The sequence below is a fragment of the Grus americana genome, chromosome 1 (genome assembly GCF_028858705.1).
Source record: "Grus americana isolate bGruAme1 chromosome 1, bGruAme1.mat, whole genome shotgun sequence".
Taxonomy (NCBI): domain Eukaryota; kingdom Metazoa; phylum Chordata; class Aves; order Gruiformes; family Gruidae; genus Grus; species Grus americana.
In genome coordinates, this window is record NC_072852.1 from 15,569,201 (window position 1) to 15,582,477 (window position 13,277).

The following is a 13,277-nucleotide window of genomic DNA, read 5'->3' on the forward strand; positions in this document are numbered from 1 at the left end:
ACACAGAGACATGTATTCAGGTCTGAATAGCACCAGGTGTTTTTCTTGTTCTTCCCTGCCCCCCACCCCCCACCCCTTAAAGATATTAACATTTATTAAAGAGTGATGTGACGGCTTTCTGAAAGTGACATGCACAAGTAGACAATTTGCTTCAAGTCTCCAACTAATAAGCTAAAAGTTTTAGACGATACCGAACAATTACTAATGTATTTCATGGTACACAAGAGAACAGTGCTTCCACAGTATATCCTCAGTTCTCAAGTACAAAAATATCAGTTATGGGTAGTCAATAGTTATCAAAATTTTTATTGGTACAGAATGAAAGCAGCATTTACTTTATTGTTTTTTAAACCATACATCAGAAAATTCCCTAGTACACATGTGGAGGAGTGAAATAGGCTCTGTACTATTTACCTGCTACGGATCCTAGGTCCAGATTTAAAATCTTTCCTGGCCAAACACAAACAATATCATTAATAGCAAAGGGAAGGCAGTTCCTTAGTGTGAAAGGTCAGCATTTGGAGTCTTACTAAAGCACTATTTTGGAAACAATACATCACTTAAATGTATAATTACATACACTACAAGTGGAAAACAAGTTTTTCTTAACAAGAGCTATTGAGACTGGGCATAAACGTCTTAACCACAAACCCTGGAAATATTATGGGTGCTTTGATGTGGCCCTTTTTGGCGAGAGAATAAGAACAATGAAGTATGGCTTTTCAATCTTCCTTTAAAAGCATGTTTTATAAAATTTTGTAGGCTTAAATTATTTTAGAGGACCATTAATATTTTTCTGTAACAACATTTACTAATTAGAAGCATAAACTACATCAGTATATTAAGCCATTGGCTGATAGCTGATCACCAGCATAACACAGGAGCCGTTTGCTTTTGCTGTTGTTTTTTTAAGTAAGGGAGGTACTTTTATAGTGAGAGCCATCCTACAGTACTATCAAACATTTCCGAGGTTACTACATAGCTTCTCAAATAAAATACTCAACAGTTTTGTTTTCCAGCAGATATTCAAATCAAGCATATGCAGAGAGCAAATACAATCAAGTGCGAACAGTTCAAAAGTCTCTCTCAAATGTATTGTGTTACAGTCACCCTCTGCAAAAGAAAAGCCCCTCCTTACCCCAATGAGACGGGGCGAGAAGGGGAAACAGGTCTGCCATTCATGTAGGAGTTTGGCTAGCATAAAGTTTTATTAAAGTTGTTAACAAAAATAGTTAAACATTTTTACAATTTAACATCCAGTCTGACAAAAGGCAAATCAATGAAAAAAATACAAAAAAGTAAAAAAGTGCACTACCCAGTCCAGTATTTTGCTTTAAAGTCATGTCACTTACAGTATATGAAAAATAAACCCAGAAGTGTAATTACTTTAAAATACACCGCTTCCATATTTCAGTATTTTACACATATATTCTATAGTGGAAGAGGAGATCTCTTAAAAACTTTAGTCTTAAAATATTGAGGTGCATATGCCAAGCAGGATAGACTCGGCAAGTTAAGTTGCAGTAGAGAATCCTTTCAAATTTGGCATTTCATTTACATACCTTACCATGCCAGCAAGGTCTGTAGTACCCAAACCTTCTAGTAAGAACAGTAATTTTCTTTAATGTAGATTTACTAAAACAGACAACTACAAGAAACGGTGAGGTCAGCAATTCTATGGGATCTTAAGGAGATATGAGTCCTGATGTAGTCGTCAAATGGTACAATGCCACAACAAACTTTAAGGCCATGTTTTATTTGCTGATTAATGGACAAAAGGCAATGGATTCCCCCCCTCCAAATATTTTCTTGAAAGTCTGTGCTCATAAAAATCATGAAAAGTTGGAAAGACTTAATTATTGAAACTTTAAATATATTTTACACAATCTTGTTTGTACAAAAATACAAGTTAAATATAAACATAAAGCAATCATGATAATTTCATGTAAATCCATTTTGTGATATTCTGTTATATATAAAAAAGTTTCTCAGCTCTGTCTTATTTGTGAAAAGATCAATACCAGATTGAATCACTACTGGCAAAGGGCCCTAAAAAGCACACTTTAGCATTAAATATGTTTTACAATGTTAGTACCATTTCCTGATTTCATCTTTCTAAAGACTGGCAAAAGATAGGGCAGTATGTCCATAAACCAACAAATAATTTGGCTACAATGTCATAAAACACAAACACACAAATCTGTACAACAAACCCAGTAGCTATGCAGTACGTACTTGTTACACACACACATACACGGACATGGAATGAAACTTAGTGAGACGCCATTTCTAGTTCACTGTTCTTCAGTCTGGCATTTTGTCTTACTTCATCAAATGAATATGACTTCGTTACCTTTCCATTCTTAAATACAGTGTGAAGGAGATCCTGCAAGAAACACCATGGTTTTAGCAAACGAACAAATAGGTTACACAAACTCAAAAGTGAGTGCCCAAATCAAGTCTGGTAAGACTAGAGCTTCAGACTGTCAAGATACTAAATCTTTGCACAGCTGCTTCTGATGCCTTTCACTAACGGTTAGACAGAAGACAGGATTTAGGCCACCCTGTGCACAGACAGAAGCGTCATGCCAAGTAGTCCCTGAAGTGAGTTGTCCACATCTGGCCAACATCAAAACCACATACACTAAATATACCCTGCTAGAGCAGCTAGTGAGAAAGGAGGCATTCAACCAATTAAATACAATTCAATTACAGAGGTTTAAATAAAATCCCCTAGAGCAAGTACGAGGAAAAAAGTAATAAAAAAAAATAATAAAATCTTTCTTTGCAGTCCTCTTTGCACATATATTCTGTAAAACAGTGTACCAAGAAGCGTTTGCAAACAGCACACTGAAAGAGCAATAAGCACAGCTCTGTACAGAAGAGTTAGAACAAAAGCAATGTTGAGCAGACACTACACTTGACAACCTATTGCAAAGGCCTGTGGCTTTAAGGAAATGGGCCCACAAAAGTGTACATTTCCCTGTCGTTTCCCGGGGAGCCCCAGAACCTGCACCACACAAATAATCCTCTCTAATATCCCAGGACAGAAAATTTCTTCATGAATTATTTCACCTGTCAAAGATGAAGGAACTATTTATTGCCTGATTTCAGACCCAAAGTCTTGTGATTTCTCACCATTAACTCCCTCTCTTTACATAGGTGTATGTAAGAATGTGCATCACAAACATATATACATGCATATGTGTATACATAACTTTGAAAGCCTTTTTTCTTAGATCTTTGCATCCAGAGCACATTATCTACAGTGTGTATAACTTGGTTTGTTTTCCATCTTGAAATTTCTCAAAGAAACCTCAGTTTTATGTTTACTTTTGCATAAAACAGTATGCTTACGTAGTACCCTTCTGCCTAGTAGCACAGAAGCGTGCTTCTGTATACCAGACAACTCAAGAAACTTCCAGCTTTTAAAGGCTGAAGCGCAATTCAATAACTTATTTTCAATCCTCTTAATTCAGGAAGAGACTCAACATGCAGTTAAACATTTTATTGCTTGCACACTGAAAACATAAGAGAGATCAAACTGAAAGCCTGAAACTGGCATAAAGTTTGTGCTTGTTTTACTGAAATAGCATTTCATTTTGCAATTGTAAAGAACAAGGAAACTGAATTCCTGGTTTAAATTTACATCTTTGAAAACCGGGCAAGTACTCCACGTACAGAGCATTAACACCTGAAGGAACTGTTTAAAAATCTCAGTGGGGAAGTAAAAACAAATTTTAGTTCCGACTGTCCCTCTCCCACCTCCAACTCGGGTCACTACTCAAATTGTGCAAGACAGCCCACCCAAAACTACTTGGCTAGCATATGTTCTGCAACACCGAGACATTAATTTGGGGAAAAAGCAACAATTTTCTCTTCTTTCTGAAGACAAAGAAAAAGAGAAAGATCTCCAATTGTAAAACCTGAACATTCTACTGGCATTCTACCATTCTGCTATTACTGAATTTGGCACTGCAGACACTTCTGAGGTAATAAGGTGGGAGATGCACAAAAAGACAATAAAAAAATCAATTCTGAAATTAAGTTATAACCTGCTTTTTCTCAGTCTATTTTGCATGAAGAGCAATGTAATATATTTTGGAAATTCATACCTGTCCATACTCTTCAAGGTCTCCCTTGCCTTCTTCAAGTGTCACATAATCTCCAGCCGGCGTTCTATGCAACGACAGTCGTCCTTTCTTTGACCTTTTGTTCGGATCGGCAACCGGATCCTTGAAGACATTTACCTAAAAGAGTAATTTTTTAAAAGAAAAGGGCTTTGCAGGGGCTTGTGTACCTAATGCAGATGGTGGTAATGTAACAGGAAATGTCACAGTTTTTCAAGCAGGGAGGCCTCTATTGAAAACATAAAGGTAGAAGTAGTACAAAGACATACCCCGAGACCGTTGGTCACCACGTAACTACATTTGAAGGAACAGTTTAAGAGATCTCTGGTTAGTTTCTGCAACAAAGCTCCACCAGATCCGAAGGCAATATTCTCAATACTCCATTTATTCTTCTTCATTCCCTCCACAATCTAATAAGAAAAAGAAAATTATGATGGAGCATACTATTAGGCCATGCCATTTTTCCATAAAAATGTTATACTACTTAAACAAGATGCTTTTACAGACAATTAAACCAACTAACATTCAGTTTCCAGGAGATATATGTAACAATTCCGTCAATACTTGCTACGTTGTTTGCATTTTTTTTTTTTTGTGATTCCAGCATGGCACAATTATAGAAAGTTTTTACTGTAAAACTATTACCATGCTGGCATAAATACTTCCCAAACTAGGGTAGCACAGTAATGCTGTGTCCAGACAAATCAGAGCTCTAAAGAAAATAAAAGACTTTATAGGAATATTTCAGAGCCTTCCATCTTCTCAGAATTATGGGAAGACCTCAAAGAATAGCATGTATCCTAAAACAAAGCAGTCATCTTGCTCATCAACTCCAGAAAGTTATTACCCACTTTGACCAATGACTTCAACAGAGCAGTCGTCCTGAAAATCACATTGTCTAGGATTAGGTTAGCAATTTCAAAGATAGGAAATGGAAGTAAAGCTGCTCAGAAAGTTTGTTTTGCCACCTTCTCAGACAGATACAGATCAATGTGACCTGCACGGCTAACAACAGTCAAGCTAAAACTTACTATACAATTTCACTCCCACCCTCATTCTATGCAGACAAACGTGACATCCTCTGGCCTGGAGTAATGGGTGCTAGTTTAGTCATGCTCATAAATGGCCAAGATTTGTTTCCCTGACCTGTCACCCCCACGATAGCCTGAAACGATGGTTATAGCCTCAATAAGAGTATGTCTCAACTCCTATCTTCTAAACATTTTACTAACAGAAGTAGGTGAGAAAACTTCAGAGTGGGTGAAATAGCAAAACCCCATCCAGCCAGACAACAGGAATGTGAGAAGCAGAATGGAAGGACATCATCTATGGGGAACAGTGCAGAGTTTCAAAAATCAGCATTGTCAGACATCTGGTAATCTTTTGTGCAGTCTCAGCCTTCTGCGTCAAAAGGAAATGCCAGAGTAACACTCAACAGGGCTGTTTCAGGAGCTACTGATGTCAAGCCACTTTTTTTAAGGGACAGGTAAGGCAAAATTAATGTTTCATAAGAAAAAAAGAAAGAAAAAGAGACAATTCCAATTTCAGACAGTGGCAAATGGGTAGCTAATGTAAACAAAAGAGTATACTAGTATTTTGTTTATCCATTTAGTCACATGTGGACTGTCTCTTCACAGATACTCTCAAACTCTGAATACCTGACAGAGGCCAGCCAAGAGGAGAGGCAGACTGCAGAGCCATAACCTTTTGAGGGTATGCTCGAACACCTTCCCATTACATTTTTACCAGAGATTTCTCCAGTAGAGATTTCATCAGTGAGTTTCCATTATTCTAATGGTACCAGCTTATTCAGCCTCTGCCAAGAAGCCAAGCGAAACAAATCTCAGGCACTAGCACCATGACTTTCACTTAAGGGAACCCTTTGGAAGCTTTGTATCCTGAACAAATACCCCTTCGATACGTGACAATCCTGTGGATTTTAGCAATAGTCATCATATCATTTCAGACAGTGACCATGCACAAAAGGAATCTGTATTTTCAGGTGATTAGGTTCTCCTTGAAAGGGGTACCTAGGATAGAAATGAATTATACTCTTCCTTGCGCATCTCAGAAGTAACCGAGGATGACAAAGGAAGGGTAAGAAAAGGGATTTTTGTATAACCTCTCCTTAAGCATAAGGCCCAATAGTACTGTAAGAAACCGGACTTGACTGGGCCCGAATACGGACCCTGCTTACCTACACTGTCTTTTCAAAAGGCAAATGTAGGTAAACTCCACCTGGACTCTGATCAAGTTCTGTCCAGATGCTGACTTAGCCTGAAGCCATGTGAACTGTTGGCCAAGCCTGAGGCAATGTATTCTACACTCCTTTCCTCATCCAGTTTTACAGATCAGGTCTGACATTGAACTCGCTTGAACACACCTGAAAGATGTAGCACAAACAACATCCTACCAAGGTAAACAATGCTTAGACTTCGTGTTCGCTGGTACTTGTAGGTTACCAGATGCTAGCACAAGTACAGCATAGCTGGGCCATGACCGCTTAACCTTCTCGCCTGGGTGAGAAGAAATGTGACCCTCCTTTCAGCTAGTGTTGCTGCTCTCATTTACAGATGATTTGTTCACCTTGTGCCACAGGCACAACTCCTCACTTACCTTTGGTAAAGAACTGGCTTCCACCTTTCCACTCTCTCCCAAGGGATTTCCTTACTCAGACTGATCTTTGGCTGGTGAGGAGTGGAAGGGAAGGGAAATTGAGACTAAGTTGAAAGACAGCTCTGTCTCTACCAGTGACCCAGCTAACAGCTTCCTTAGGTATGGGGAAGATGGCAAACAGCAGCAGTAATAGGGAAGAAGAAAAGGGGGAGATCTGAAACAACTGAAACTTCTCACAAAGGAAAACAAGACACAGAATTTCTTGTGTCACACTTTCAAACCTATAGAGGGAGAACAGTGCAAGTGTCAAGGTTTTGACCAGCTTCCTCTGACCATTATAAGCATGATTAATATATCAGTTGTGACTCCAGATTAGAGGATCTTCTCTGTATAAAATTCAAAGACATCTGGAAATTGAATGTTCAAAGAAAATCCTTTGAAAGTGTAGTATATTGTGGAATTAGCAGATTGGAATGATTTTAGAAAAAGTGAAAGAAAAAAGTCAGAAAAGGTTCCTTACCTGTTCTACCAGCATCCCCTATTAAAACAAAGAATTTTAAAATCCAGTTTATACCGAGTTGTTTTCTATATTGTTGTTTCAGCTAGTTTGGATAGTTAAATGAGACTGATTGTTCATCACTCATTCTAGACTTTCCTTTTGTACCCATTACCTTGCACCTGATCCATAACTATAAATCATGCCTAGAACCTAAGGCTGATATGGAGTAATTAGAATAATCACTTGCATAGGCTATGGCAGGGGGGAGGGGGGGAAGGTGGCCACAACAATACGTTCATATTTGTTCATATGAACTCCTTTTTGAAAAGGATGAATTGTACTACAGGGTTGGGTTGGTTTTGGGGTGGGTTTTTTGTTTTGGTTTTTTTTTTTTTATTATTTTAAATGGCAAGTTATTACACAGTTTTCCAAAAGTCAGCACAGTAACCTTAGTTTTGCTGATTTAAGAGGAGCGAGATCCATGAAATTTAAATATGAGTAAAATTAGGCTGCACAATCATGGTCCTTTTGCTCCAACATAACTTGCTGATATCAAAAGAGAAGTGTCTCTTTCCTTCCTGCATGCTTCTCCCAGCTCAAAACAGCAGTTTATTTTTAATCCTGTACTGTGCTGGTGAGTACTGGCCCCTTTTTTGGGCTCATTTAATTTGCTAAACCACAAAATTGATCACTTTTGGCAGAGTTAGTTTGCTGCTACATGTGTGGGCTAAATTAGTTTAATGACCAGCGGTTCAATGACCAAAGTTGACATGAGGTGCACAGCAAGATTACAAAGTCTGGAAGAGGTAAGGTGGTGGCCACTTGAAAGCAGTGAGTTACATCTGCTCTGTAAGTCTCGTGGAATTAGATCTTCAACCCTCTTCTACTACACATTACAGGTAGACTTTTCCTCATCATCAGTTACTGTTTGATGAGGAAAATATGTAAACAGGCAGATCATCTGAACAAAGAATTGCTCCTTCTGGTTCTTATCCTCTCCCATTAGCTGCTGGAATTATTTTCCTGCTCTGTTTAGAATTTGGAGAGCAGTGTATTTTTTCTTCTAATGTAACTATTTTAAATACTAGTCTTAATATTTTGATTACAATTGATGCTATATGAGCATCCTTGAATTTTGTCCAATCTAACTTATGGAAAGTAACCTTTGAGTTCCTTACAAGAAAGGATTAATAGTCCAGTTTCTCTCCTGTCATGAATCATGAAAATCTCAGCCACAACATACTTTGCCTAACAAAGGAGTCTCTTGCCCTAGTATCTAACGATAAGATTTTCTTTACAGCTATTAACCTCTCATGCTTGTGTTCTGTTAAGCCTATTAGCACAGTTGTATATGCTCAGAAAGCCACATGGGATCAAAGAATAAAGGAAAATAAAATTTGCTTTAAAGGCCATTGGAGGCAGAACAAAACTGTAGTGTGTGACTGCTCTACAGTTGGCATATCAGGTAACAATCTCAGTATTAACCGCTCTCTAAGGATCTGAGCAACAAATTTGAGTTCCGTGGTTGAGGTTCACATTGTGTGCCCATATTAGATATGCAGATAGTTTCAGACTAGCTAAAAAAAGCAAGCCTGATGTCTCTCTTACTCCTAGTTTTAAGGAGCAGCAAGAGCCAACTTTGTTAAGAAGAATGTAAGAATGTATCGATCTGGAAAGCTAAGACAAGCGTAAATAAAATCAAGAAAAATTTTCTTAAATTTATTTCTGTTTTTAACTGTAATACAGCTGACAATGAATGATCCTCCAGGACAAACCTGATCAAGTTCTCCTCCTTTTAGATGCCCTTTGTCATCTGTCAACAGACTGCAGTCTGTACCTTTGTAACCACATTATATTACCTAGTATCTCCATCTAGTCAATAGTGGTGAATTTATAACTAGTTTCAAGCATGTAGCATCTACTAAATAACCAATTTTTGTCCTGATGAAATTTCACTTTTGACTCACACTACAGTCTAATTTGTTATCCAGGTTTTCTGGGGTTTCAACAATCCTTATTCCAGTAGCTGCCAAACAAGGAAGTCTCTTCCCTTACCCTTGTTTTTAAAAGGTCCCCTTCAAAACCCACACCTTCAAAATCTGAGTTCAAACACACTTCAGATGGTATGTAACTAATGAGCCAAGCCAGTTAATTACTACTATTGCTATAGCACAGCAATCATGCAGTGTGCTTTAGATATCAATGAAAGGACCAAACACTGCCAGATTTTGATCTGAATTAGACTTGACAAGCAGGATGAAAGCAAACAAAAGGAGAGACAGTGGGAGAAAGGTTACAACAGGGGGATTAGGAAATGCCTTTTGGTTTTTTTTATGCATCTTACTAATTCCCTGTGGAGTTTTAATGAATTTGTTTTATGGATTAGGATATCCCTATTAGTGTCTGGAATGAAGGGCAGGGTGGGGTCAGCAGAGAAGCTGCAACATCTGACTAGTCATAACAGAATCCAGATTAAATATCAACATTGACAGCGTCACCCTGACACATGAACAGGATCTCCTACCTCTTGCAATGTGTTGATATCCACACCATCCCCTTGAATAACTCTGAGATATGGTGGCAGCAACTTGTAGCCTTTTGAGTTTTCTGTAATGGGAAACTTCTTCCCTAAGATCTCTAAGACCTATTTGAAAAGAGAAGGGACACAGTTCAAAATAAAAATAAACACCTGTCATTCCAACAAGGGAACACAATTTTCCACTGTAAGTCAAGCTCTCAAAAAAAAAATATCCATAAATACACCCACATATCCTCTCTAAATCTATCCACATAGGCACACAAACAAAAAGCATGCCAGCCATTGTGGTGGAAGCTATTAGATTAAAGCAGTCACAGACCATATGGCCTTTATGAACTTGTACCTGAGAGCTAATCAAAACCATGCTTCCCTCCTTTCTCTCTGTGGTTGCTGTGAGGTTTTGCTATTAAATATCTCAACGGAAGATTCCGCTCTTCTTTTAACTTCCCTTAAGATGGTGGATGAGGCTTTCAGTTTTCTGCGATTTTGTTAGCCACCAATAATTAAAATGAAACACTGCTGTTCGGAGTTTGTCTTATCAGCTCTGATAAAGATTATTTCAAGTTCCTATTTGTGATATGTCACTTGTCCCAAGGCGGGGGGGGAGGGGAGTGTTAAGAGTTGTATGGATCTAATTTGATAGAGCACCAACATAACTAAAGTCTCCCCTACTTTCTTATTAAAACAGTGCTGACAGCTACTCAAATTCAGAGGTATCAACAGATTTTATTATAGAACTACAGCAATCATTATGATCTCTAAAGAGCTTCAAGGCAAGAAGCATTTTTTAACTTGGAAGTCGTGTGCCACTGACTTAAATGCACATCTTACAACAGGGAAAAGAGTGCTAAACTTGTATTTGTAGCTGTCCTGGTTTCAGCTGGGATAAAGTTAATTTTCTTTCTAGTAGCTGGTACAGTGCTGTGCTTTGGATTTAGTATGAGACTAATGTTGGTAACACACTGATGTTTTTAGGTGTTGCCAGGTAGTTGTAGTATCTACACTAAATCAAGGAATTTTCAGCTTCTCACACCCTGCCAGGTGAAGCCGGGAGAGCACAGCCAGGACAGCTGACCCAGCCTGGCCAAAGGGATATTCCTCACCATATAACATCATGCTCCATATATAACTGGGGAGGCTAGCCAGGAGGCGGGATCACTGCTTGGAAACAGACTGGGCATCAGGTTGTTTTTTTTTTTCCCCCACAGGTGGTGAGCAATTGTATTTGTGCATCACACTTGTTTTTTATATATAATAATTATTCCTTTCCTTTGTTATCCTATTAACCTGTCTGTCTCAACCCATGAGATTTTTTTCCATTCTCTTCCCCATCCCACTGGGGAGGGGAGAAGTGAGTGAGCGGCTGTGTGGTGCTCAGTTTCCAGCTGGAGTTAAACCATTACAGTAGTATAAAACAAGTGAATTACATTAATACAGAACACCAAGATACCCAAAATTGGTGGCAAGAAATCTTATTGGCCTAGCATTTATTAATACTCAAGTTGTTTCCCATTTTATTTCTTATTAAGTAATGAGAGTTTCTCTTTATAGAATCATTCCAGCATCATTAGACCAGCAAAACTGGTAACTGTTGTACAAGCTTCAAGAATGGTATGCAAGAATGGGTTTGATGGAAAAGATTAAACTATTCACACTGCAAAAGAGTTTCCATATCTATATTGAGATGAGGTAAATGTTTACATTTTTCATAGATCCAAGTTATCCAGCATCAACTATATACTGTGCATACCAAGTTAGAGCATATCTTCTGTTAACCAGTCATTACAAAACAATTGCCCTTCCCAACCCTGTATACAAATGACTTCAAGAAAGTATTACCTTTAAAACAGTGTCAAGAGGATTCCCAGAATCTGGTCTAATAATAAGTGGTGCCTCTGGACTTCGGGCTTCAATTATATGCCTTAAGTCATCACCCCATATTTTTTCACACGCATTGTAAATGTCGTAGCTGTCACTAACCACAGATACAGGCACTGAAGAAAACTGTGTCACTATGTGTTCAAAAGCATCTTTTTCATGATCTTTCCCCCAAGCTGTTATGGTACTGTAAAGTCAATTGAAAGATTCACATTAGAGCAGCATTTATATGTTAAATCACACATTCTGTATTTCCTACCAGTAACAGTTCAAGATAACAATAGGCAATATGATTACAAGACAGCATAAACTATGTGCTTATCAGCTGTGTTGCTGGATAGTAAATATACTATATACTAAATACACAACACCCTGGATTAATCTTTGGGAACTCAGACAAACACTTGACACATGAATCTTCTTTCATATGTAAATGTGATTTTTAAAAATTTATTTTATGTTTGTGAGAGAGTTTCTCTTTCAAATCTGAGATTCAGTCAGGGTACTACAGACACAAGAACAGAACATCTGCTCTGGCAACTTCAGGCTACAAAATGGAATGTAGAGGACTAGCAGCATACGTTAGAAAAATCTTAGAAGAAAACACAATTTACTTTGTCTTTTAATAGCAATTTAAAACCATTATGCTCACTCATACAAACATTCTTCTAGAGGAACCTCAGGGCATTACCCTTGGTACAAGGGTAGAGGCAAGCACATAAAACAGAGTTGCCAAGAGAGGTAATAAGTTATTGAATGCCAGTTGATCTGCAGTGGCTGTACACGGCTGTCACAGACCAGCTGACATAACTGACATTAGTAACTTGTGTGCAAATACTTAAAAAAGTTCTCATACAAAGCATAAGTGTGCAGTAAGACCTAGTGGACATTGAATTTTTACCATAAAATGCTGACATTAACTTCTGTGTGGACAAGCCCCAGATCACAGTAGTGAAGAGAAAAGACAAAATTTGTTTCGAAGAGGTCAGGGCAGTCCAAGGAACAGCCCTGGTGACATGCCAGAGGCAAGCACCACACTTACAACACCACCTCACATTGGAATTCCAGTTTCCAATTCTGGAAAAATTTGGGTCTCTTGCATGAGACTGTTTTTGGGTAAACTTGAAAAGGGTGACTGCAGTCTGCCTTTGGTAACGTGAACTTTAACTAGGGCAGTTTATGCCTGTTCTCATACCACCACTTCAATACGCTGTGCAAAAGATGCTTGTTCTCTGACTCCATGTTCTTGCTTTCATTACAAAGAATTTTATAGTTGCTTGGGCCATCATTTTTTGATTTAACTGTAGTATTAAGCTAGGAGAAGACATTTCAGACAAAATTTGTCACTTCTACTGATCAAGCAGTTCTAGAACAGCACCACAGCAGTGGTCCAGAGAGTTATGTGAAGCAGTGTTCCTTCAAAAATGACCACTACCCTAGGAGGGTTATTCATGTAAGCCTTTCCATTATCTGTCTTGCAATCTTAAGTAAAAATATTCATTATTTAAAAGCACTAGATTTTGTACTCAATAAGAAAAAAAGCAACTGTTCCTTCCTTTATATTCTGCTCATTTCATTATGTAGACATGCAAGTGAAATCCAAGGATCTGCATTC

General features: G+C 38.1%; 1 protein-coding gene across 2 annotated transcripts in view; it reads right to left on the minus strand.

Moving 5' to 3' along the window:
• Positions 1 to 279: 279 nt before the first annotated feature.
• NAMPT (nicotinamide phosphoribosyltransferase) overlaps positions 280 to 13,277 on the minus strand; it is a 31,156-nt gene continuing 18,158 nt past the window's right edge. The window contains exons 7-12 of one of the 2 annotated variants that reach the window (XM_054838148.1): positions 11,624 to 11,849; positions 9,770 to 9,889; positions 7,267 to 7,284; positions 4,400 to 4,540; positions 4,116 to 4,250; positions 280 to 2,386 (exon numbers count right to left, since the gene is read on the minus strand). In XM_054838148.1, the coding sequence (XP_054694123.1) occupies positions 2,273 to 2,386; positions 4,116 to 4,250; positions 4,400 to 4,540; positions 7,267 to 7,284; positions 9,770 to 9,889; positions 11,624 to 11,849 (754 nt within the window). In that variant the 3' untranslated portion in view covers positions 280 to 2,272. The remainder of the gene's footprint in view (positions 2,387 to 4,115; positions 4,251 to 4,399; positions 4,541 to 7,266; positions 7,285 to 9,769; positions 9,890 to 11,623; positions 11,850 to 13,277) is intronic. The other variant, XM_054838154.1, reaches the window with a different exon arrangement.